Source organism: Lynx canadensis, chromosome B2 (assembly GCF_007474595.2).
Source record: "Lynx canadensis isolate LIC74 chromosome B2, mLynCan4.pri.v2, whole genome shotgun sequence".
Taxonomy (NCBI): Eukaryota; Metazoa; Chordata; class Mammalia; order Carnivora; family Felidae; genus Lynx; species Lynx canadensis.
The window spans coordinates 36,643,884-36,671,553 of record NC_044307.1 but is presented as its reverse complement, the minus strand read 5'-3'; the positions used below and the strand labels follow the sequence as shown (position 1 = coordinate 36,671,553).

General features: G+C 39.7%; 1 protein-coding gene across 1 annotated transcript in view; it reads right to left on the bottom strand.

Annotated features, from left to right (window-relative positions):
• Positions 1-27,305, bottom strand: part of ZFAND3 (zinc finger AN1-type containing 3) — a 324,760-nt gene extending 297,455 nt beyond the window's left edge. Inside the window, exon 1 of the mRNA XM_030315419.1 lies at positions 27,148-27,305. Within this exon, the coding sequence (XP_030171279.1) occupies positions 27,148-27,218 (71 nt within the window). The 5' untranslated portion in view covers positions 27,219-27,305. The remainder of the gene's footprint in view (positions 1-27,147) is intronic.
• Between the last annotated feature and the right edge of the window lie 365 nt (positions 27,306-27,670).

The following is a 27,670-nucleotide window of genomic DNA, read 5'->3' as shown; positions in this document are numbered from 1 at the left end:
AAGGAAGATACAGAATCCAAAGCAGACTCCAGGGTCTGAACTGCACACAGAGCCCAATGCGGGGTTCAAACTCACAAAGATCATGACCTGAGTTCAGATGCTTAACTGACTGTGCCACCCAGGCTCTCCTAGTCCCAGTTTTTTAAATCCCTTTATTAATCTCAGTCTATCCTTTCTCAGATTGAAAACCTCACCTCTTTCAAAAAAGCCTCTTCTGACTGGCTCCAAAGAGTTTCAACTGAAAGAAAACCATCTTGCTTATGTTAACACTTATGTACAACTATCACTGATTGTATGTCTCAGTCATCTATGCTTTTTTCTTGTCTATCTTCCATTTTAGACAGGCCACTCAAGGGCTAGAAAAAGCCCCTATTCAAGTAGTAAAACCTAACTGGGGCCATGTCCAGGGTGAATGCAATGTCCCAATGATCCCCTGCTCAACTTGTTGAATAGATACAACATAGCCATTTTACAGGTACCTTCAGCAGGCAAAAATGGCAGCAGCAAAAGGGAGCAGAAGGCAGCAGAGAGGAAGGGATATGGCAGAAAAGAGAAACCTAGATAAGACTATGGGAAAGGAGGGGAGAGGACAACCAAACTCACAAAGTCTCACTCATTTGCTTACTCAGGACCATCATAATGCCTCCCACAAGGCACTGAAATCAAATAAGTCCATAAGCTATCCTTCAGAACATTCTCCTACTATTATTACAACTCTGTTTCATCAAAAAGAGTAAATTTTAAATAAAATCAAAATAGTAATGACATAAGCACAAACCATTAAATGAGACAAATCATCTGGGAGAAATAGGTTTTTATAAATTACTTACCACCCGCCTCCTCCAGACAAGGGGTTGGTGAGAAAGACAAAAAGAAAAAAGAAAAAAGGAAGAAAAAGAAATAGTACAAAGCAACCCTAAAAGGAGAGCTCTGCTGGGGCGCCTGGTTGGCTCAGTTAGAAGAGCGAAAGAACCTGAGACTCTTGGTCTTGGGGTCATGAGTTCAATCTCCACATAGGGTGTAGAGACTATTTAAATAAAACTATTTTTTTAATTTTAAATAAAACTCTTTAAAAGAGAGAGAGTTCTGGCTCTCAGATGTGGTAGATCTGTACTTACCACCCCTTTTCCCCATCTCCTCCATCCTCTATCTTCACTGCAACTTTCTGGCCATCTGCTGCTACTGCTGAAGGGCAGCAGGAATGTGAAATCTGAGCCAATTCATCTCAATTTGCAAGGCAGTTAATTTTAATTACGCAAATAATTACAACACTATTGGTCGATATGCCTTAAGACTTCTGTTAAACTTTGATTTTTTTTTTAAGATCTATTTTTTTTATGTTTATTTATTGAGGGGGGGGGGTGGATAAAGAGAGGGAGACACAGAATCCCAAGCAGGCTCCAGGCTCTGAGCTATCAGCACAGAGCTCGACGTGGGCTCAAACTCATGAAATGTGAGATCAAGACCTGAGCCCAAGTCAGAAGCCACCCAGGTGCCCCTACTTTTTTTTTTAGGTAGGCTTCATGCACCCAGAGTGGAGCCCAACACGGGGCTTGAACTCACAACCCTGAGATCAAGACCTGAGCGGAGATCAAGAGGTGGACACTTAACAGACTGAGCCACCCACATGCCCCAAGATCTACTTCTACAGGAAAACATGATGTTGAAGAACCTCACTTGTCAAAACTAAATCAAAGGTATACAAAATATAAATTTAAAGGAAGAAGCCAACAGCTTTCTCCTTCTTATCTTTCAGCTTCATACAAAACTACAGCATTAAGGAAGAAAACACATCCCTCCCGTTTTCTCAAGTCTTCATTGATAAACTGTTACGTTCTAAGCTACACAGCTCCCTCTCCAGTTTAAAAGTTCCATGGCTAGTATAAGTTATGACAACCCAAGCAGTTCTATTTCTGCATTTCCTAATTAAAAACTTACCAGAGAAAGGATCTTTAACTGAAGCCAGAAAGAGGTTAGCAGAGAGTAATTTATGATGAGGCTACAGAGACAAAGGGAATATTCCACAGAGGCAGACTATATAGTCTCCATATTCAGAGCTGCAGCTCCAGGAATCTAATGATTCTTCATCTATTCAAAAATGAAAATGATAATAAAATTCCCTAGTGTTGACAGCAAGTGAGTCTTAACTTCGCTGCTGCCTGACAGGCACCTACAGGCTTTACCTGGCCTCAATCTGTCCATTTTGGAACTGCCAATTAGTAGCTTCTCAGAAGCAAATCTCAATGTAAGCCATTAAAAAAAGTGCTTTTCAAAGTGTCAAATACAATGGATTAGTCAAACTCAGCACGTTAGAACAAAATAAAACCTGGATGCCCAATTCAGGTTTCAACTGTCAAAGCCAAGTGACAAAGAGTATCAATTCCAGAGCAAAAAAAAAAAAAAAGGATCAAATTCTCAAAACTGTTGTGATACACACAGTCCCCTTAAATACAAAGAACGCTGCAGCAGTCTAACAGGTGTCTTTCCAGAAGTCTTAACCTTTCTCAATCAAGGTTCCACAGGAGAGAATTAAGCACTAGTGCCCTAAGGCAGAAGTTGGCAAACCTTTTCTGTCAATATTTCAGGCTTTTCAGACCATGTGGTCTCTGTCACAACTACCCAATTCTGCCACTGGAGCTCAAAAGCCGCTGTCAACAGTTAAGTAAATGAATGAGAGTGGCTAGTGCTGCAATGAAACTATTTGAGGACACTGAAATTTGAATTTCATAGAATTTTCACAGAAATGTTTTTTTCAACAATTTAAAAACATAAAACTGTTCTTATTTCATAAAAAAAAAAAAGGGTCATAAGTTCTTTGGATAGATTTGGTTCTGAGCAGTTTACACAGCAATTCCCTAAGGCATCTTTTGCATATAATAGATTGACCTCTCTCTTATTCATCCAGAATGGTACTAATGGTACTAATTATGTATTGTATGTACAGAAAATTGAGAAAATAGTCACTCAAATCATTTTCTGTGTGTCTACAGTACTCTAACAGAATACTATGTAGTGTGAAGCTAACTGGTGAGGTTTTATTAACATTTGTTAACTTGCACAAGAAAATACACAAGCTTTTTTTTAAGTTTCCAAATATTAAAAATTATAAAAAGGAACTTCTATATCCAATATATTGCCAATGGATGATATAAATCAAGATGTTTCAAATTAAATCTCTGGTTAATGTATCACTAGAAACAGTAAGGAAATTCTTATAGTAAAGTCAAGAATTCAATTACCATCTTTCAATGTATATATTCAGACATTGTTTCTTCTTAAAACAGAATCTACCTTGAATAAAAATCAAAAATATAAATTACAGAATTGCCTCAGACCATTATATACTAGATCTGAGTTCCAGCTCTACCTCTTTCTAGGTGAGTGAGCTTGAGCAAGTTCCAGACTCTCTTACTCATCTGTTAAGGAGAGGAAATACCTGCAACCCTCCAATAGTAGTCAGAAGTGTACAATTAAACTTAAGTGAAAGAGTTTGTATACTATACAGTACTACAGAAATATCAGTTGCCATTATTAGTATTTGATATGCCTTCTTCATAATATAATTTTCCACTTTTGAATAACACTAGTTTCCGCTAAGCCTTGGTTTTAGTGGAATACTGTGCACCCACGAGTATATTCCACTCAACACATTTAATTTAAGCAAAGCCTAGGGGCGCCTGGGTGGCTCAGTGGGTTTGTCTCAGGTCATGATCTCACGGGTTTGCGAGTTTAAGCCCTGTGTTGGGCTGACAGTGCAGAGCCTGCTTGGGATTCTCTCCCCCCACCCCTTCTCCACCCGTGCACATGCCCTCTCTCTCTCAAAATAAATAAATACACTATAAAAAAATAAATAATTTAAGCGAAGCATAAAGTGAGGCACTGTGGAGGAAATAAAGATGACTGAGATGGGGGCGCCTGAGTGGGTCAGTTGGTTAAGCGCCTGACTCCGGTTCAGGTCATGATCTCGAGGTTCACAAGTTTCAGCCCCGCCATCAGGGCTCTGTGTTGTCAGCTCAGAGCCTGGAGCCTGTTTCAGATTCTGTGTCTCTCCCTCTCTTTCTGAACCGCCCCCCCTCCCCCCCCAGGCTCTGGCACACGTGTGCCCTCTTTCTCAAAAACAAACAAACAAAAACATGATGGAGATGGGCTTGGCACTCAAACAGCTAACAATGATCTCAAACATGTATACAATAAGTCAGTGCTTTAAGAGAAGCAACTGACAACCAACATGAATGTACTGTGGAATCAGAAAAAAATTCACAGGTATTTATAATAAGGGTCTGGGTATATGATGGGAGACGAACAATTAGGGAACAGCAAAAGGTGAGAGAACACTCCACACACCCCAGAATGCAGGGCAGTTCAAGTTCTAAAACAAATTCCCAAAAGGGGAGTTTCACTTTTAAAATCTAATCAGGAAAAGAAAAACCTCAACCATTAGTCTTTAAACCTCTGAAAGGTACACACCTTAAAAGACAAGCAGGGGCCCATTTTAAGCAAAAGAATTAGGAAAATTATGAACCATGCTGGTTTCAACCCATTTCATCATTTCCCAAAGCACTTAACTGACATTATCTAAAAGAATATGTTCAGAGGGGACTGCATTAAGAGGAAGGGACAAGTCTGGCCTAGCAAGCTCTTAGGGAGTGGAGACTGACATACTCTGCTTTTTTTGATGACACATGCAATTCATCAACCTGCTTCAAAACCAATTTCTTAAATTCTGCAAATTATCACAATTCACTGTAAGAAAAAGCAACGTCACAAGTTAGTTCTTGTAAAAATAAGCTATTTATGCTTCCTTGGGAGGAAGGAGACTAGGAAATCTGTCATTCTTCTAGAGTTTATTTTCTTGTCTACATCATTAAAAACCTCTTCCATACCCAAATTTTATTCCTGTTTACCCCTTTGCCAATAACAATAACAAAATATGTTTACCTTGGAACTCTGCCTGGGCATGGTAAATTTTAACCCAGAAGAAAATTTCTTTAAAAAAAAAAATAGTAATAATGAATAAGAAGGGTATTCTGTATTCAGTTACCTACCCCCTCCCAACACTGCCAATGCACCAGTGAAAGATTAAAGACGGCCCCAAACTGCTACTCCACTCTTTGACAGATGGAGTCCAATTTCCCTCCCCCGAATCTGGGCAGGTTCTCTAACAGCTTTGACCAGTAGAATATGGCAGAATAAGCTATGCCAGTTTCCAGCTGAGCCTGTCAACTAACTGTGAGAAGTGATACTAAGTTGTTTTTTAAGACTCTGAGATTTGGAGTGATTTGTTAAGAAGCAACAGGTAATTAGCACAGCCACCAGACACAGTTCAAGCTTTCACGACTTTAAACATACCAAACAGCCAAAACGTAAAAGGAAATAAAAACTCGGGAGTTACAATTTGGGGGAATAGAATATGCTGTCGACTAGCTCAGAGCATAAAAAAGAAGACCACAGTATCCTAATTCCTCCTAAGAGATGCAAACTGCCAAAAAATAAAGTCAGTCAGGTTCTATCAGGAAAGGTTATAAAAATAAAACTCCTTGAGTACACCAAAGTGATGCATATATTCTTTAGACTAAAGAAAACTCTTTGGTCTGGACGGTTACATACCAAATAGCAGTCACCTCTGGAAAGCAGTATTTGTGAAGGAGGGAAAGAAACAACTTTATGCTTTATACAATTCTGAATCACTTTAAATAAGCATGTAATACTTCAAAAAATGTTTTAAGTTATTTCCTCTGAAAAAAAGCAAACCACTATATCCCTAACAACTTTTAAATGTCTTTTTGGTACATTAAGAATGATAGCAGGGGCGCCTGGGTGGATAAGCGTGTAACCTCAGCTCAGTTCATGATCTCACAGTTCATGAGTTCAAGCCCCACACTGGGCTAGCTGCTGTCAGCGCAGAGACTGCTTCAGATCCTCGGTCTCCCTCTCTCTCTGCTCCTCCCCATCCCCTCCACTCTCTCGCAAAAATAAATAAAGATTAAAAAAAAAAATGTTAAAGGCATTTAACTCAGACTCAGTCAAGTGTCTGACTTTGGCTCAGGTCACGATCTCACATTTCAGAAGCTGAGGCCCTGCATCGGGCTCTCTGCTATCAGTGCAGAGCCCACTTCAGATCCTCTCTCCCCCTCCGTCTCTGCCCCTCCCCCACTCACAGTGCGCTCTCTCTCTCTCTCTCTCTCTCTCTCAAAATAAATAAACTTAAAAAAAATTGTTTTAAAGAAAGTAAGAATGATAGCAAATGCCACTCTTAATTATGCTTTCAGAGAATAAAGGATGGTGTCAGCCCCTAAATGGGCACCTATTTTTAACAATGAGTTTAGGGGCACCTGTGTGGCTCAATCCGTTAAGCGTCCAACTCTTGATTTTGGCTCAGGTTATGATCTCAGGGTCGTGAGATCAAGCCCCACGAGGAGCCCTGAGATGAGCTCTGCATCAAGTGTGGAGTCACTCTCCACACTCTCTCCCAAGGTGTTCTCTCTCTCTCTCTCTCTCTCTCTCTCTCTCTTGAGAAGGGCACCTGTTGGGATGAGCACTGGGTGTTGTTATGGAAACCAATTTGACAATAAATTTCATATAAAAAAAAAAGACTTCTAGACAGAACTAAATGCCAATAAATACTGTACTATAAATGTAAAATTAATACACGATGATTAACATAAGTAATCTTAGATAGAGAAGTGTTCACATGATTGTATATCGTCATCCTAAACTTAAGTATAGCATCCTAAGTGAGTTATTCATACTTTAATTTTCGCCAAAAAGTTCATGTTTCATGGAGTTTATTACCATATAATAAGAAGATTAAAAATTAGGTATCATGGTAAATTCTCTCAGAACCTGAAACTGTGTACAAAACTACAGTCCACATTAAAAATAATAACCAAAAGCTAAAAACAGGAGTTATTGAGCAAAATGGTTTTGTGCTCTACAGAACAGTAGTGACCCTATCACCTAATCAACATAGGCCAGTAGCATTCCTCAATAATCATGAGGGGAAAAAAGATGGTTTCCATACTTCCAAAATCCTCCAGAGAAACCGCACTGGGAATATTTACCTGAGTTTTGGATTAGTGTTATTTACATGTCTTTCCTCTCACATTATCTGTTATATTCTAAAATTTCTTTCTTTTTTCTAAACATATGAGTTCTTCTGATAAAAGTTTTCTTAGTCACAAAGCCTTAAATCCCCAATTTTGCACAGTTCTTTGAAAACTAATTTTTGAAGATTCAATTAATGTTGAATGTGAAATATTTCTAATATCAACATGTAACATTTATCATTTTTATTACAAGATATTGTTACCAATTTGTTATTTTTACCACTAGACTTCCTTTTATTTTTTAATTACTCAATTCTTCAAGTTTTACATATTGGGCACATTTTCTTCTATAATTTCAATAAATGCATTTTTGTCTATAAATTATAATTTGCTGGGTTTTAATTTTGTTATCTTAGTGTCTCATGCACATGTATGTGGGCATACGTAAAAGATGGTTCATGCATGTCATTAAATCCTTGTAAAGAATTAAATAAAATTTCCAACTGATATTATAAACTAAATATTTTAATTGACTTATAGTTGACATACATTATATTTGTCACATTATGTTATTAAACATAATTATTCAATATTTGCATATAGTGTGAAATGATTGCCCCAATAAGTATAGTTAACACCCATCATCATACACACTTCGATTTTTTTCTTGTGGTAAGGACTTTTTGTTGTTGTTGTTGTTAAGAAATTTTAAGATCTACTTTCTTAGCAACTTTCAGATAGGCAAGATGGTATTACGAACTATACTTGCCATGCTGTATATTACATTCTCATGATATTTATTTTATAACCAAAAGTTTGTTATCTTTTGGCTCCCTTTACCTCTTTTGCCTACCCCACACTCACCACCAATCTGCTATACTCTATATCTATGGACTTGATTTTTTATTCTTTCTTTTCTTCTTTTTTTCAGATTCCACATATAAGTGAAGTCACTATTTCACTTAGCATAATGTCATCAAAATCTACCCATATTATCAGAAATGGCAAAATGTCATTCTTTTTTATGACTGAATAATATTCCTCTGTGTGCGTGTGTGTGTGTGTGTGTGTGTGTGTGTGTGTGTGTGTGTTGCATTTTCTTTATCCATTCATCTGCTGATGGACACTTGGGTTGTTTCCATATCTTGCTATCGTAAATAATGCTGCAATAAACATGGAGTTGCATAAAAAAAAAAACTCTCTCTCTGTTCACCCCCCACACCCCCTCCCCACATGCTCATGGGCACATGCTCTCTCTCATTCACTCTCTCTAAAAAAGGAGGAGGAGGAGGAGGAGGAGGAGGGGAAGGAGAAGAAGGAGAAGAAAACGAGTTCAGCCTATGTTCCCTCCACCTTGTATCTCTTTCTTATCCCTCTAGCCACATGCTGCAAAATGGGGCACTCCCAGTTAGCACAGTGCCCAAAAAAGGGGTGGAGGACTGTGAAACTGCTTTGTCTTCCTTCTTTCAAGCTTTGAAGAGTACTAGGTAAGATAAAAACAATTTTAGAATTTCCCTCCACACCTCCAGCAATTCTGCCAAGGCATCTTGCAAACCGTTTCCCAGGGTTTTTGTTCTCAGGGCCTCTGCCACACTCCCAACCCCAAGAAAACTGGCAAGATGATCGGATTTATATGAAAGAGTGTGGAAGCAAATCAAATCACAAAGATGCAGAGCAGAAAAGAAAATAATTCCTCCCTTGAGTATCTTTAAGTTTTCATAAACTATCCGTATCTCTAACCTCTTCTCTTTAAACCAATTCCTTCCTCCTAAGAAATTCCATCAGGAGACAGGTAAGGAAAAGATAAAATTCAGAATACTTTGCTCTGCTTCTGGTAATTAACATCAAGTAAAGTACCAAAGTGGAAAGGAAATCACCACAAGGAAAGCTACAAGGTTTTGAAATTATCACAGGGTTTTGTTTAGGCTTTTCTGCCATGTATCATTAAATGTTGAGAACTCACTGTTATCTATAAGTGCTTCCAGGGAGCCCTTCCCAACCCTCAGCTTATCAGATTTCCTAAAAGGACAGAAACACGAGTGTTCAGCAAGTTTAACTATCAAAGTTTATTACAAAGTTTATTACAAAACATCATTTTATTACAAAGTTTATTACAAAACATCATTTATTAGAGTCCTATAATCTCAGATTCAGGTTTTTCTCTTTACTAAACCCTAATACTCCAATTTCGCTTACATCCCTCATAAGAAAATAGAGATAAACAAAGAGAGATACAAAATGAACTGATATAAAACTAGGTAAATATAGAAAAATATTAAGTACGGGTTAGTAAATTTAGAAATTACACATAAAACAGATTAGTGAAAATGACCAAAGGATCACCCTTGTGTCACGTGTCTATTAATAATAGAGAACAACTTGAAGGGCAGGTGATGAAGAAGACAGAATTATTTTTAAAGCAATATAATATATGCAAAGTTAAGAAATAATCTTACTGGGGCGCCTGGATGGCTCAGTCGGTTAAGCGTCCAACTTTAGCTCAGGTCATGACCTCACAGTTCGTGGGTTCAAGCCCATGTCGAGCTCAGGGCCTAGAGCCTGCTTTGGATTGTGTCTCCCTCGCTCTGCCCCTCCCCCACTCATGCTCTGTCTGTCTCTCTCTCTCTCTCTCTCTCTCTCTCTCTCAAAAATAAAAGCATTAAAAAAAAGAAATAATCTTATTATATTAAACATTAGTTAGACATCTTTTCACTTTTATTGTATGTTCCAATCACTTTCAGGGAGAGGAGAGATGGAAGAAACACTGATGACAGAAAAATTATCAGAGGTCTGGAAATGTTAAGGGAACATGAGACAGTTATCTGATTTACCGATGATTGTGAGGAATAGAGATTTTTAAATTGGAAAATGTTGATTAATTGCAAAAAACAGGCTCAAACATCAAGTCATTAAGCTAACACTGGTCTCTAAACAGGAATACAGCAGGCCACATATTAGGCCACATAAACTCTCATATTAGTTCTTAGTACTGTCTTTGGTTTCAGGGAGAAAGGTACGATTTTACAAAACTGGATCACAAGACAGGCACACTTCATCTTCAAAAACAGTAATAATTAATCACCTTAATAGGGCACAGTGACCTAAATGCATTAAGATTTTTGAAATCATCCCCTAGTAGAAATCAATTCATAATAGATGAGATGGTTTGGAACTGGGGTGCTCATGAGGCTAGAGCATCTCCAAAACTATACCTAAAATCAAATCAAGGGAACTAGAAAAAGCAAAGCTGGAATATAAAGGGTTTTTCTTAAGAAAACTACAATCTATTCTAGTCTATTTCCTGATGTCATGCTTGCTGGTAATTGATTTTTGTATTGTTATTATTTAAAAAGCAAATTAGGGTGTCTATAAACAGAATAGACAAAATGGTGGTACAGTCACATAGTGGAATGCTATTTAAAGTTATGCAATAATAAAAAGGAACAAACTACTGCTACGTACAACAGTGACCTAGCTAAAATATGTATATATCCTGATAGATATTTGGGTTACACAGGTATATGCATTTTTTTAAAATTTTTTTTTCAACATTTATTTATTTATTTGGGACAGAGAGAGACAGAGCATGAACGGGGGGAGGGGCAGAGAGAGAGGGAGACACAGAATCGGAAACAGGCTCCAGGCTCCGAGCCATCAGCCCAGAGCCTGACGCGGGGCTCGAACTCACGGACCGCGAGATCGTGACCTGGCTGAAGTCGGACGCTTAACCAACTGCGCCACCCAGGCGCCCTGGTATGTGCATTTGTCAAAACTCATGTTAACATACTCAAGATTTATGTTTTTCAATGTATATTGTACTTCAAAATAAAAAGGAAATGTTAAACTCTAGTTAATAACATGCATGTCATAGTGTCTGAAGGTAAAGTACCAAGGTCTACACTTTACTTGGAAAATAAAAAAATCAAATGGACTAATAGACGGATAGAGGGATAGAAAGCAAATAAAGCAAAATGTTAACAGACTATAGATAGCAGTGATGGTTGCACAACTTTGTGAGTATACTAAATTTCACTAAATTGTACACTTTAAAATAATGAATTTTACGGTGTGTGAACTGTGTCTCAATTAAAAAAAAAATTGATGAGGAACAAAGCAATTGAAACTTACTTTTTCCACTCAATAATACATAAGACCATGTCCAAAAATTTTCAATCCCAAGGTTTCAGCTAAAACAAATAGCAGTAGAAGTAGCACTTCAAAGATGCATCTAATTCTGAGCCAGGAGCCCAAGCACCAACTTTCTAATCTTTCTGGGTTAAAATACAGCAAGTTGTCCTCATTTGCTGATTCAGCCACTGCCCATATTGCAGCCCTGGGCCTTCCTATGTGTCTCCATGTTGTAAAACACCAAGGAGTCAAAACAGCATCAACCTCACCCTCCTGACCTGGGATAGTCTAAAATGAATCAATGGCAAGCTGCCAGTATACTTATTAAAATATTTACCATTAACACAATGGTGTACACAACTGTACCTTAATAAGAGTTCATCTATAAATTCAAATGATCCAACTGCCTTTGATCACAGTTTAAATGTTCAAAAGCTTAAAATTCCTTAAAGTCATTAATACAGTAGTCATATAGCTAAATAAACTAAAGACTTTGCAGAAAATAACAGGCAGCAAAATAATATTTTCATAGTATCAATCTGACCTTACCTCTCGATCACACTATGCGTAGATTAATATGTCCTTCTTGTGTCAATACTGACACATACAACCCATAATCATGAATGAAATGGTATAAATCAGTATCAGCCAGGAAATTTACCTGCCCCCTCAATTTTACTTCATACCTCAGCTGATTTTTCCTAAATATATATTTAGCTTAATTTTTAAGAAATAGATTTCATGACCTCCCTTATGACTGGTTTCATTCTACCTCACCCTAACCTATACCTGCTTGAAGAAAAGAGTGGAAGAGGAAAGGAGAAAGAATAAAGTCTTTTTTCAGTGACACAGAGGTACTTCAAAAAGACATCACATTCAACTGGAACACTTTAGAAAAGATATCTGAATATTTACAAGGATGAAAGTCTGGACTAAATAAAAGAGACTTCATAGAAAAACAGAAGCTTACACAAGAAGATTAAATCTATAAAACTAAGTAAAATATCAAGACAGATGAGGTGAGTGCAACCTTTCCCACCAGAACTTAGAGGTTATAAGTATTTCTTCAAACTTAAATTGGTAGTTCAAGTTTTGTTTTTAAATCTAACATAAAATCTTAAGTAATCTGTTACTGTAAAATAATCAACAGAAACGAAAATTGTAAACAGATCCCAGAAAAGTTTCTTAATTCCTGATTATCAGAGTCTTGGATCATTAACAGAAGTTGTTAATTTCTGGTACACGTGGGATGTAATTATGGCGATTTTTCACAAAAGGTATCTTGGTACCACGCTCAGCCAGAACACTGCTGAGATGCACATGTCTAAAAAAGTATTATTTAAATCCTTAGCACTTTAAAGCAGCAGAGAAGTCTCAATCATCATCTTACTTGGCCACTCTTTGCAGCATGACCCGACTGCCACTTCTGCACTGAACTATCCCTTTGGTTTTGGTAACCCCACACTCACCTGATTTCGATTTCTCCATCCATCTCCATCTCAAACTCCTCTTATTCTACTTGTGTTTACCAAGGTTCCATCCTCAACTATCTTCTCACCCTATACAACTGGATCTTAAATGAAAGTTACACACAGGAGCAGTAACCAAAGGACGGAAGAAAAAAGGCAAGAATTGCCCAGATCCCACCTTGGACACACTAAATTGGAGCTGGGGGAAGCAGCAGTAATGTGTTCTAGAAAGGTTACTAAAGTGATTCTGACAACCCCATCTCTACTCCAGAGGGAACCACTGGTCTAACAACACTTTCTAGGTGACCCTACCTGGCTTCAGCTATGACCTATATACCCATGTCACCCTAAATGGTGCAGCCATGGTTCACCTTTCCTCCCAAACTTCAGACACCTAAGTTACTTCACATTTAGATGGTCCATAAGCCCTACAATTCAACATACCCTATACCATTTTTTGTAGCATAGTAATAATAATGACAACCACCATCAAGTATTGACTAGAAAATCTGGATAAATTTTAGTTTATGCACCTATTGGGATACCGTGCTGCCATTTAAAAGAAGGTAGAAATGTATATGCTAACTTGAAAAGAACTCTAAAATACAGTTAAAAAAAAAAAAAAGCAAGTTACAAAATAAGGTGTAATGTGCTACTACTTGTGTTAGAAAAAAGAATAATGTGATATATGCACAGGAAACTTCTGGAAGGATACTCAAGAAACTTAGCTATGATTCTCACTAGAAAGTGGAACTCTGGGTATGGTGTAGAAGGGAGTATACCCATATACAAATGAATATATACTGTATACCATTTCTGTTATTTGAATTTTCTATCATATGAATGCGTTCCTTTTGTAATTTAAAAAAAGAAATTCAAACATACTGCAAAACTATATAAGAAAATGTACGTGCTATCTGAAAAAGGACTTGTATCCAGAATAAAGAATTCCTAAAAATGAATTTAAAGAACCAGACAACCCAAGAGAAAAATAAGCAAAAGGTTTGAATAAATGCCTCTCACTGATGTTTAGCCAAATCGCCAACAAAGAAAGTTGCTCAATTTCATTAGTCATCAAGGAAATGCAAATTAAAAACCATAATGTAATAACCCTACACACAACTAAAATGAAAGACACAGTCAGTATCAAGTACTAAGGAACATGTGGAATAACCAGAACTCTTATATACTGGTGGTGGGAGCGTAAATTGATAAAAATACTTTAGAAAACTAGCGATATCTACTAAATCTAAACACATATACATACACTTTATAATCCAAAAATTCTTCTGCTGGATATATACCCAAAGAGAAATGAGTGCTTATGTCCACCAAAAGGCACATGCAAAAATGTTCACAGCCACATTATTAATAATACCCCCAAACCAAAAAGCTCCAAAAAGCTCCAAAAAGTGGAATGGGTAAATTACGCTATCATATAATGGAATACCACAAACCAATGAAAAATCATTACCTCTCTACACAAATGTAGATGAATCTCATAGTCATAACGCCGAGAAGGAAAAAGTCATACATAAAAGAGAAATACTATATATTCCCATTACATAAAATTCAAAAACAGGCAAAACTAACCTATAGTGATAAGTCAGATAAGGTTGGGGGAATCACCTGAGGTAGGGAACAAGGAGACTCCTGCTGGGATATTGGAAATGTACTATTTGTCAATTTGACTAGGTGGTGGTTATATACTTGTATACATATGAAAACAATCATCAAGCTATACATAAAAATCACCAAACTTAAGAAAATGAGAATACAACCGGGAGAAAAATTTTCCAAAAGAGGTACCTGATAATCAGAGGACTGCATCCAATATGCACAAAGAACTCTTAAAACACAATGAGAAAACAAACCCAATGAAAAAACAGGCAGAAGACCTAAACAGATATCTCACCAAGACCTGAACAGATACCTCACCAAAGAAGATGTACAGATGGCAAATAAACACCTCAATATTCAACATCACTTATTACAAGGGAATTGCAAATTAAAATAAGATACCACTACACATCTATTAGAATGGCCAAAATTTGGGGCACCTAGGTGGCTCAATCAGTTAAGCATTTGACTCTTGGTTTTGGCTCGGGTCATGATCTCGGTGGTGAGATCATATCCCACATCGGGCTCCCCACTGGACACACTCGCTTTCCCTTCTCTCACTCTAAAAACAAAACAAAACAAAACAAAAAGCCAAAATGCAAAACACTGACAACACCAAATGCTGATAAGCATGTGGAGCAACAGAAACACTCATTCACTGCTCTTGCTGGGAATGAAAAATGGTACAATCACTTTGGAAAATAGTTTGGCAGTTTCTTATAAAACTAAACACACTCTTATCATAATCTAGCCATCACATTCCTTGGTATGTACCAAGCTGACAACTATGTCCACAAAAAAGCTTGAACATGAATGTTTAGGGCTGCTTTATTCATAACGGCCAAAACTTGGAAGCAATCAAGATGTCCTTTAGCAGGTGAATAAATAAACTGTGGCACATCCAAATAATGGAAAATCATTTAGTGCTAGAGAGAAATGAGCTATGACTTATGAGGGCGCTGCACTTATGAATGGGATTAGTGCCCTTATAAAAGAGGTTGAAGAGATCCCTTATCCTTTCTGCTACCTGAAGAGTATAGTGAGAAGACAGCATCATCAATGAGGAAGCTGACTCTCCCCAGACTTAGAATCTGCCAGTGCTTTGATCTTGGTCTTCCAGCCTCCAGAACTATGAGAAATAAATTTTTATTGTTTATCAGCCACCCAGTCTGTGGTATTTTGTTATAATCCCCTGAATGGACTAAAATACTCAGATTTCAGCCTAGATTCATTCTTAGCTCTCCTACTACAGCATTCACTCAGTTGCTTTATCTTGGGTCCACAGACCCCACAGTCTGTGGATAGAAGTGCGTTTAGATCTAATTGGGTTCCTTCATAATCACAGGTGTTTTATTTTATGTATTATTCTGAGAAGAGATCCATGGTCTCCATCCAATTATAAAAAAGGATCCACGGCCCAAAAAGGTTTCAATGCTTTAACTGGACTCTGCTTCAATGCTTATGCCCTCCAATTCTCCACACTGCTGCCAGTTATTTTCTGAAACATAAATACCATGTCATCACCCTTAAAATCCTTAAATGGTCCCAACTGCTTCCAGGATAAAATCTAAACTCAACTGCATGACAATCAAGAATGTTCATAACTGGCTCCTGCTTATCTCCTCAGCTTCACATATACTGCAGCTAAAATACCGAGCTGTATCTACAATTCTCTCAATTCTGCATGCTTTCTCACTTTTCTCTGCCTTTGCACAAGCTGTTCCTCCAGCATTTTATACCCAGCTTAAGCACCATCTCCTCAGAGAAGCCCTCCTGGCCATCCTCCACTCCCAGTCTCAACAGGATGCCCTGTCAATGCTCACATCACTTTGTGATGATCCCCCAAAGCACTTTCCTCATGGTATTTGGTCAGTTTATCGGTCTGCGTCCCCTTCTAGACTATGAGCTTTTTTAGGGCAGAAGCCAGAGCAGAGTAGATCATGCCTCTAGACCCACAATAAGAGCACTCACCAAATGCTTACTGAACAAGAGATTGGCCTTGGAAAATAGCCAAACTGGCCAAAGGCTGGTCAGAAACCTCATCAACTAACTAGGTAACACTGATCTGGAGCCTGCCATTAATGCAAATGTTCAGTTAAGTAAGATAGTTCTGCCTCTACTAATCTACCACCAATGTTCCTTCATTCAAGGCTGGGAAGTTAGCCTTTAATAAATGTAATTACCACAGTCAGGCACTGTGCCAAGGGGTTGACAGGCATTAGAGCTCACTAAACCTCAAAGCAACTCTAAGGTAGTCTGTTTGTTTGTTTTGGTTTTTTTTTTTTTTTTTTTAAGTTAAAAAGGCAGAGAGGTAAACTACCCAAAGTCAAGCAGAAAGTTTCAAAGTCAGGTTTTAAACTCAGGATTCTAATTCCAAAGCCCATGCTTGCTTAACTCAGTTGGTTTTCTGGAGATAATAGATCAGCATGCCCTTGGAAGAGCCTGGATTGGATAAGAGAGTACATTTCATTAGCCATTCAGCAAATGAGAAAGGTCTTATTCCCCAGGCAGCACTACTAGTAAATTCTTTAACATTTAATGTAACCTCCCCCATAAGTACTAGCTGCAAAATCTTTTTAAAGAGAAAGGCTTAATGAGAGTTGTTTTTCCAAGAACAGCAAGTAAAGCTAGTGAACAGCAAGTAAAGATGGGTGAGACTTTGCTGAACTCTCCATCAGGCTTGGGGATTGAGAAGGGAAAAGAACAATCAGTCTCAAGAGATGGAGTTGGTTGTGACAATACCAGTAAAGGAATGGAGAAGGTAGATGGAATCTCCATGGCCTGCTGCAAAGAGATACCATGAAGCACTATCTTTTAACAGGCTGAAAAGGTGTCTTTAAGCTTAAAAAAAGAAAGAGCCCATGAGGTTCTAACAGACGGAACACCAATTTGCCAAAAGCTGCTGCTGTTTCCACTAAACTTTAGCCCGGAATTTGCACCACAGCTCTTACCCTCTGATCTTTAACGCTTCCCTGCAAGACCCCAGGGGACTCACACCCTGCACTTCAAGGGAAGACAGAATGTTTTCTTTAATCCTACCCACCACCTGTTCACATTAGTTTCTCTAGCCTTTACAGATGCGACCACCTCTCATATTTTGAGTAGAAAATAGTGACCACAGAACATCTTCATTCCTAATGACCACCACTCCACTTCCATTCACATTCCCCCATCATCATCCCCCTCACATTGCAGTCTTCCTCTTAACCACCTTCTGTGTCCTTCCTGCTCCAACTCAGCCCCAAATCTATTGTGATACATATCTATCCAGTGACTTTTAAAAACAAAACAAACACAGTCCATTCTTCCTAGTCCCTAGCTCCAACCGAAACAACATACCATGTAAGTAATGAAAACTATTCAGGTAAACCCAGGGGGCTTTCCACTAAGATCAGAATACCAAATCACTAAATAGTTGAAAACCAAGGGTGAGAGAATGCAGTCTGTAGGGACATATACTTCCACTGAGTAGACTGTACATGGTTATCATTTTCTAAACTAATCCATACTGACACTGAGATCATAAACGCCTAAAGAGACTCACATATATACCATCCAATCTCCATACTTTCATTCGAGACCATATTTTTATCATTTAAATCACAGCAACAGTTTCTTGATTAGATCCCACCCAATATGCACTGAAGAAAAATATTAGCCTTACCAAAAAAAAAAAAAAAAAAAAATACATGGTTTGAGTACCTCTCACTGGCAGTGGGGGGTGGAGAAGAGGGGTGACATGGAGACAGGGAGAGCCAATTAATAGTGACTTACCCACAGAAACAAGGAATATAGGCCTCAAAGATTACATGAACACATCCCCCCAATCAACAAAAGTTCCCCTAACCAAACATTTCTGTGGATCAACATCAAGAACATTCCTTTATTTTTAAACGTGAGTAGCACGGCTTTGTATTATTTCAAAAGACAAACTACATAAAACTATGTAAAGTCATAAACTATGAGGATTTTATACACATGTGCAAAGTTTCATATGCAAACACACAAAGACTTGAAAAACCTGGTTTTCTGGATTTCAGTGGCATCTAAAGAAGAAAACAAATAATACCATCCATGCCTCCCCAAGGACAGAAACCTAGAAATAACAAAACTAGAAACAGTTCACGCTGAAATATACCACACCTGGGGCTCCTGGGTGGCTCAGTCAGTTAAGCATCTGACTTTGGCTCGGGGTCATGATCTCTTCGTTTGTGGGTTCAAGCCCCACGGTGGGCTCTGCACTGACAGTGCAGAGCCTGCTTGGGATGCTGTCTCCCTCCCTCCCTGTCCCCTGCTTGCTCTCCATCTTTCTTTCTCAAAAATAAATAAAAAAACATTAATTTTTTAAAAATGAAATATACCACACCTTCTCCCTCCTCCAGTTTGTTTTTTATTATTTTTTGCCAGTTAATAAACTTCTGGCCAGTTTAAGAATGACTGTATTATTCAACCCACTTTGTATCTCACTCATTACATTAAAAAAAATTCTTTCAGGCTATAACTTGCCAGCACATCTATTCATATACGGCACCGTAGAAATGGCTGAAAATTGAAAAAACAATGACCTGAATGAAATAGGCAGACTTTGAAAGCACAAATATGCTCAGCAAAGCCCTCCACCCCCACTGTGTTCTCCAAATTCCTGCCCCCACTCTTCCAGCTAGGTACTATAAGCTACAGAAACTTCACACTATGTTCAGAAATTCTACCAACATAAGCATGCGAGAGAAAATCAAATGCCTGGCATAAGAATCTGACTGCAGAAAGAATATTTGTGATACTTTTGAATGGTCAGAATACTTCTCCTTCCAAGAAGTGTGGCTGAGAGTGATTATTTTATATAAAGGCACTTCAACGTACCAATGTGTAAGAGTCCAAGAAATAGGTAAGACATCAACAACTGTTACTCCACACCATTCCACTTGAACAGAAAGAAATGAGAAAAGGCACTCCCCCCAAAGGTCCCAAGTGCATCACCAACCTCACTCTTTGCCAGGTCATTAATGAGGCGGCAATGCAGCTAACTAGAGCCTGTCCACAAATTAGAAACACAAAATGCTATGGGGTGGTCTGCTCCTATCCCCCTCACCCACCAATCACCCACAGCCAGGGTGATAGCAAACTCCATTAATGACCTCTCCCAGGACATTCTTCTGCCTTAATCACACCTGCCTATGATACAGGACATCTGGTACAGTTAAAGGAATTGATGCAATTAGTAGCCAGTACTGCACCTTCTTCCTACTGTATTCTTCCTTCCTCTGGTTAACAACTGCAGCCACAACTTCAGATGTCCGGCACTGCTTGCAATTCTGTCCCCTGGCCTCAAGGATGACAAGGCATTTTCATTTATCTTGTACCATCCGCTTAGCCTGGTTTTGCCCAATGCTGCTGGATATTCCAATACATTCCAAGTTTTTCTGTATGTGGGAACTTGAATTTACCAGAAAATCCAATGCACTTATTCCCAATCACATTTCAAAAACTGCCATATGAGATTTACATTTGTAAAAATAAATATTCCTCCACAAAAGTCAGAGTCCAAGGTGAATACCTTCAAAAAGTCTCTCACTAAAAAGAAAAAAAAATTGATTCTCTATTAGCCCAACACCTCCCTGTATGGGTCTCTGAGGTTCCCAGTTTAATAGTGCTAAGAAAAGAGCAAAGATGATTGACTCAAAAGCTAACATGAAAAAAAAAATGTTCAAATTATGGACTAACTTGTACTGACATTTTAATTCCCAAAACTGAGCAAAGGAGCACTTCCCAGTAATCTGAATTAACAATAGCATTGCTTCCCCCAATGAAAATAAAATGTTAGAGCTGGAAAGCAACTTAGAGCTAAATTAGACAAGTCCCTCATTTTCAGAAGACAAGAAAACAGGGGTCTGGAGAACTCACAAAATAAGCTTGAATGTCAATTATAGCTCAACAAAACTGAGGAGGAAAAACAAATAGGCTTGAAAATCCTGGTTGGCTGTCAGGTCAATGTTCTAGATGAGCACTGTCCAAAAGAACTTTCTGGGAGTTTGAAGTGTTCTATATATGTGTTCCCCAATAGGGTAGCCACTAGCTACTGAGCTAGTTAAATGCTACTTAAAAAGTAGCTACTGCAACTGAAGAACCGAAATTTTATTTAATTTTAATTAGTATGAATTTAAATTGCTATATGTAACTAGTAGCTACCTTATTGCACAGCACAATTCTAGAAGTTGTTCTCAGATTCTGGTTTTTAAAACTTCAAATGAAGCGGTTTAACCTCTCTTCTGCATTTAACACATACAGAAAATTTCTTCTTTATATCTAAAATATTTCATTCAGCAGCATAATCTTGTTACGTGGAGACCCAGCCCAGAGCAAGATCAGCCTGTTTCTCAAAGCCCCTAGCAGAACTGAGTGACATTAGTGTCATCCACCCAGTTGGACTGAAGTCCCTCTTTCACCAACCATTCACCCAAGTCCCACAAGCCTGACACTACCCAACAAGCCTGAATCTGGAAGATTTTTCAAGTGCCTCATTAAAATTATACAAGTGTTGGAGTGTGACCAGTCACTTCCTACATGTGGCATTGTTGAGATACCAAACTTTATCTTTCTTCAAAAAAAAAAAAAAAAGGAATTTTTAACATCAATCTTTATCTATGATTACTGTAGGATTCCAAAACTTCCCTTCAGTTTGCACACAACCTTTTCAGGAACTAATAAAATTCCAAATCATAGGGGTGCCCAGGTGGCTCAGTTGGTTAGGACTTGGACTTCAGCTCAGGTCATGATCTCATGGTTCATGAGTTCGAGCCCCACGTCAGGGCTCTGTGCTGACAGCTCAGAGCCTAGAGCCTGCTTCAGATTCTGTGTCTCCCCCTCTGTCTGCCCCTCCCCTGCTCATGCTCTGTTTCTCTCTCCCTCAAAAATAAACATTAAAAAAAAACAAGATTTTAAAAAAATCCAAATCCTATTAGTTCTCACTGTCTTAGTACTCTGCTCTCAGTAAATACTAAATATGCTTGGGTGTTTTTTTTTTAAGGACTTTATTCAGGGGCACCTGGGTGGCTCCGTCGGTTGAGCATCCAACTCTTGATTTCAGCACAGGTCATGATCTCACAGTTTGTGAGATCGAACCCCACACTGGGCTCTATGCCGATAGCGCAGAGCCTGCTTGGGATTCTCTATCTCTCTCTCTCTGCCTCTCCCTTCCCCAAAATAAATTAACAAAAATTAAAAAAAAAAAAAAGATTTTATTCATTTCAAAAGATCCTTAGCCTTCTGATTTTTCTACCTAGGAAAAGGTTAGTCTGTGAAAATTAATGTTAACTTTAATACTATTAAGGATTAAGAAGAATTTTAGTCAAAACTTTTCAGTACAACTTAAACTACTGGATTCTCCTTTTTAGGAGGAGGAGGAGGGTGAATGGGAGAAGAGGATGATACCAAAAGAGCAGTATGTCCTATATGTTAACTGAATCTAACTTTAAAAAGCTATTGCTTCAAACCAAAGTAAACAAAGACCATGTTTTCCTTAACAAAAAAATAAACTCCCTGTGTTCCGTCAAATCAAAGGGACAATTTCATGTTTTCTGAATACCCAAATATAATCAGGAAAATGGGGCAAGTAGACAAATGCACAGTGAATACTTCATTACATCACACTGCATCTTCAGGTGCACATAATACTGAAAGACACAAAGTAAAACTGCACAAATGAGCTGTTTTGTTTTTAAGGTAACGTTTAAGGGAATTTTATAATCGAGGGATAATTAGTGACATCACTAAAATAATCATTCTACTGATTAACTAGTAATTCATGCTGTGTTCACATGAACTTGAAAGCCCAGGTTAAGCTGGTTGAAGCGTGGCAACATGTTCTAAATTGGGAGACTGAGACTGAAGAACCAAGGGCCACACACTGTTCAGAACCAGGCACACTAGCCAGATGACTCACAAAGTGACAGAAACAGGGTTCTACATCAATTCCCCAGCCTGGGATCGGGGCGGGAGGGTGGGGGGGGGGGGGGGGGGAAGAGACAGATTTTATTCAACTAACTAGTCAACACCTTGTTATTCCCTAAAGTGAAATGGAATAGAACAAATCATCTTTTATGTTCTATCAACTTTCTACTAGTAACCTCTTCAGAAATGGAATATAGTTTGTGAGATTACTCTTCATCTCTGCCTAACCCCATCTTTATTTAAAATACATTATTATCTAGCAGATCTAGTTGGTGAAATAAAATGCTTCAACAGAACAGATCACAAAAATAAAATCCTAATAAAATCTATTTCCCTAAAGAAAATTCATCCATGTAACATTTATTTTATGACATGGTTCGTTAAGAAGAGCTTATTTTTTATCAAAAACAATGAATAGTTTACCAAATAAAACTCACATTTATTTTTTTTTATTTTTTTTAATGTTTATTTATTTTGGACAGAGAGGGAGAGAGAGAGCGCGCAAGCGAGCCAGAGAGCATGAGCGGGGGAGGGGCAGAGAGAGACAGAGACACAGAATCCGAAGCAGACTCCAGGCTCTGAGCTGTCAGCACAGAGCCCGACGCGGGGCTTGAACTCACAGACCACGAGATCATGACCTGAGCCGAAGTCGGATGCTCAACCGACTAAGCCACCCAGGTGCCCCTAAAACCCACATTTAAATGTTCCATTATTCCCAAAGAACAAGACTGAACATTTGTCAACTATACTTTAAACTAATTTATGAAAGAAATAGTAGTTCTCAAAGTTTCCATAATATTACAACAGATTGTCTCCAATTGTAAAAGCAAAATATCAGTACTTGATTTTTATACTTGGTAAGTAAAATTTGAAAAAAGTCCATTTTTTCTTACCTAATTATCTTTTTTTCTTATCCTATAATATAGTCAGTACATTAGTGTCTTAAGTCTTCTCCCTCTCTCTTTTTTTAAAGTTTATTTTATTTATTTTGAGGGAGAGAGAGTCAGCAGGGTGGGGGCAGAGGGAGAGAGAGAGGGAGAATCCCAAGCAGGCTCCTCACTGTCAGCACAAAGCCTGACTCAGGGCTCAATCCCACAAACTGCGAGATCATGACCTGAGATGAAATCAAGAGTTGGGCACTACAGAGCCACCCAGGCACCCCTCTTCCTCCTCTCTTTTTTAGAGTATTTCTAAGTCTGTTCTTTCAACACCGTTTGAAAATGCCTGTAAAGAATCTACGCGTTTCGGTACATTTTAAACGTCTAAACAACTTAAAATGCAACTTCAACTAGTAACACTTATACCCATATCATTTAAAAGTGCTTTTGTGTATGTATATATTTCTAAAATACTATTTCTAAAATAATATTTTTATTATTTTAAAATACTATTTCATTTCAGGTTTGATTATTACAAACTAGTATGTTTTTCGCAGGACTACAGAATGCCTAAAAATTAGCCAAGAAAATACTCATATTTCACTAAAAGTTTTAAGTACATACCTCAAGGGAAAAAACGGTTTATGATCATTAACTCTAAAAACATTGTACACACCATACAATTTTCAACTTTTGTAAAGAGGTAAATCTTCAACAATTTCCAAGGTAGCAAAGTTTCCCAGTGGAGAGATGGTCTCTCCGTAGAACAGTAACTTAATTCCATGCCCACAATTAAACAACATAAACCAAGAGGGAGAGAAGTAGAAACTTTCCTTATTCCAAATACTCACACATTTGCATTGTGTGCTCCTCTTGTCATTCTACTTTCTAACTGTTGCATTCCCACAAAAAAGACCTCACAGCTCTCTTGTTTAAGCAAGCCCCACTGACTGGTGTCCTGACTGGACAATGCCAGGCAGCAAGTCTGGCAGCCTAAGTAACTAAAGAGCAATCTTAAAGGAACTGCCTTTAGTCTACTGGTGCCAGAACATTCTGCTAAGAGGCTCCTCTGCAAAGGGCTGTGGCTAGCTGACTTTACAGACCTATGGCTTCCACAGAATGCAATGCTGACTGAAGTTTTCAGGTAACACACTCACCTTCATTTTCATGAAAGAAAAAGGCACAAGATACCTACTGCATGGCTCTCACAGCTTTCTACTTTTCTCCATTCTGTCTAGCTACCACACAGGTGCAGGCCCCAATCATCCCTGGTCTGGATTACTCCTCCTGATAAGACTTCTGTACCTCTAGTAATACCCCACGAACATAAAAACACCACATTCATATACACACACACCCAGACCCCTCTCAACATATCCAATCTTTCACGTTAAAGAAAATCACGCCACTACATGTTCAAAGTTCTTCAATAGTTCCTGAGTGAACTCAAGATAAAAGTCCAAAGACCTAGGCATTACCTACAGAGCCCTACATCACCAACTGCTCTCACCATCTCACCCTCATCTCTAGCAAATTGCCCTTCACAATCTACCAGTCAACTCCAATGAACTTTTAAGTTCCTCAAATGTGGGGTGCTTTCTCTCACATCCAGGACTTCACCCATGCTATCCCCTCCACCTGAAAGAAACTCTTCTAATTCCATTCTCCCCTACCCTTCCTGCAGGCCTAGGCCGGTGTCACTTACTCCAGGCTACCTTCCTCTACCTCCACCTCAACTAGGTAAGCGCCCCTGCCATTACACCCTGTACCAATCCTAACATACTTTATTCTGACACTTTACTTCCGCTCCCAGAAGACGGGGCCAGTGCCCCCTTGTCCACCATTATACCAGAGACACTCAATTATTCGTTGACTATATTCAAGGTTACTTAATGAACATAGTATGAATGTGGCCCATACAGTAAGAAATACATGTTCAGTTCGGAGTCAGTCATGATAAAACTCTGCAGCAATATCATTACACTTTGGTATAGAATGCAAACTACACAGGTACCTACAAACTCCTTTAGAAAAGGTTAAAACATTACACATTAAAAAGAACACTTTTCAACATAAAAATATTAGTTTTGTGCTCACAACTCCTATCAGGCAAACTGCAGTTCACTAAAAAGGGCCAGATTGAAAGTATCAAAAAAGCAGGACTAATTGCTTATAGGTCAAGTATGATACCAGTTTCACTAATCCTCCCTGCAACTATCAAACTTTCTTGGCATTATTCAGAACTCTGCAGCCTAAAAGTAAAAGGCTATTCCATTTCCTTAGTTTCTATGTCTTGACATAAGTCTTTCGATAAGGGTTCTGCTCAAGATAATGGTCCCAAGGACAAACTTGTTGCCAGGAAACAAGCCTCTCTCTGATACATCCTGGGCATTAGTTGCCATTGGCAGCTACTTTCTTTGAGCCACATGTCTTCTTATGAGTTACAATCAGAGGCTTGTGACACCAGATTTTTCCAGGGCAGCAGATTGATGTCATAAACGTGATGGTACTAAGCACTCTGACGAGCTCACCAGCTCCACCCTACACTCACTGCATACAAGGGGCAAGTTATCCACCTCTCAAAGCCTCAATTTCCTCATCTATAGTGGGATAATGGTTGTACCTCCGAAGATTCTATGGGAATTACATTGTCCAGGAAAGCACTTAGCAGACAACCCAATTATTAGGAAGACTATAAAACCTAAAATATTTTCACACCTTCAAAACTTTTGCTAATACCATAACTTATTTTTGACTAACATCTTTCCAGCAGGTATTTTTTTAAGAAAAGGCAGAAAAGAGGACAAAATGAGAACCTATTTCTGTCACGACCTTTCAATTTGACAAATTCCACAGAAATCTACATTAAGATCCACTTTCTTTCTCTTCACTCCCAAAAATCCCAGACTTAATCTGTACTTCAACCATTCCTAACATCTGGGGGACAGCAAAAATAAAATACTTAAATACATCTTTCCAAAATGTTCTCACCAGAAATAATCATTTCCTTACTGCCTCTATACAGTATGAAATATACTAGGTCTTTGGAAAATAGAGGAAAAAGGGATCAATCACAAAAGTCCTTCAAAGTCTCCCAATTCCCCTACAATTAGAGTCATAAGGTAGGATGGAGGCACCTGTTAGGTAAGAGGGATGGTAATCCATAAAACTCCAAGTGTTAACAAGGAGAATTTAAAATGTAACTGTAGGTGAAAAAGTTAATTTCCCACCTCACAGTTTTTCACCCTAACAGGATGGTCAAGTAATAACGCAGGCTGGCCAATGTAAATATTTTTATCATTTAAAAAAAAAAAAATGGAGAGAGATGAATTTGAGCCAATTGAGCAAACTGGCTCTCACGTTCCCAAGCCAGGTTGACTTGAGTTGGGTGTTTTGGGTTTTTGTTTTTTATTTTTTGGACAAGGAAATTTTACAGAACTCCTGAAATGTGTTTTAAATAAAGGGGAGACCTCCATATTCTTATAACTTTACCCTAGACTCGGCTCTGGGCTCGATTTTTAAAGATGGGTGACGTGTGAACAGCTTCCTAAAAGCAAATAGGGCACTGGGATATAATTTAGGAAGTGATGATGCAAGTCTCTGGGGGACAAGGAGGGAGGGGGAGGTGAAAAAGTCAGAGGAAATACCCTCCTGGTGCCTGGGCACCAACTCATACCAAGGCAGGGAGGGAGGGCTGGCCTCCACATGCCAAGGGAAGGGGCACCCCAGCTTCACCCGGAGGTGCCAACACCGCCCCCTCATCCCTCTCCGCTGCCCTGCCCCCCCTCACCAGTGGCCCGGGCGGCCCCTGTTGGCCCAAACCTCTGGCAGGAGAGTCCCAGAGGGTGGCAGTGCACCCGGGCCAGGGCCTTCTCTGCCCACCTCCAGCTCCCCACCCAGCGCCCCTCCCCGAGACTCGGCCCCTGCCCCCTCCCTGTAGGCCCGGCTAGGGCCCAGCCCCCAGGGTTCCGGCCACCCCCGGCCCCGAGGCCTGCCCGGGCAGCCCCCGCGCCAGCGCCCCCAGCCCCCGCCCCCACCCCCACCCGGCCGGGCACTTACCCCCAGAAGCCGCAGGGACAGCGAGGCGGCAGGCTGGGCGCTTTGCTGCGCTCGCTCCCGGCGTCTCCCATGGTGCTCGGCGGCGGCGGAGCTCGGCGGCGGCAGCGGTGGCGGCGGCTGGGCCTGGGCCCCGCTTGAAGGAGGCGGCGGCGACTACGGCGGCGGCGTCGGGGGGCTCGGGGCGGGGGGAGGGGGAGGGAGCGGGCGCGCGGGCGGGCGCGAGTCCGAGGCTCCGAGCCGGGATTCCAGGCCGGTCAGCTGGAGGCGGGCCGCACCACTCGGCCTGCAGAGATGGGGGGGCCGGGGGAGGCGCGGAGAGGGAGGGTAGCTGAGGAGGAGGGGCGTGCGGGTGAACCGAGGACCGCGGGGGAGGAGGGAAGACCCGGCGCCCTCGGCAGCTCCCACCGCCGCTCGCAGCCAGAGCGATGTCCCGCGCGGCGGCGCTGGGAAGGACCTGAGGCCCCCGCCGGCTCTGGCGTAGCAGCGGCGGCTGTGAAGCCCCGGGCCTCGCTCGCTCCGTCAC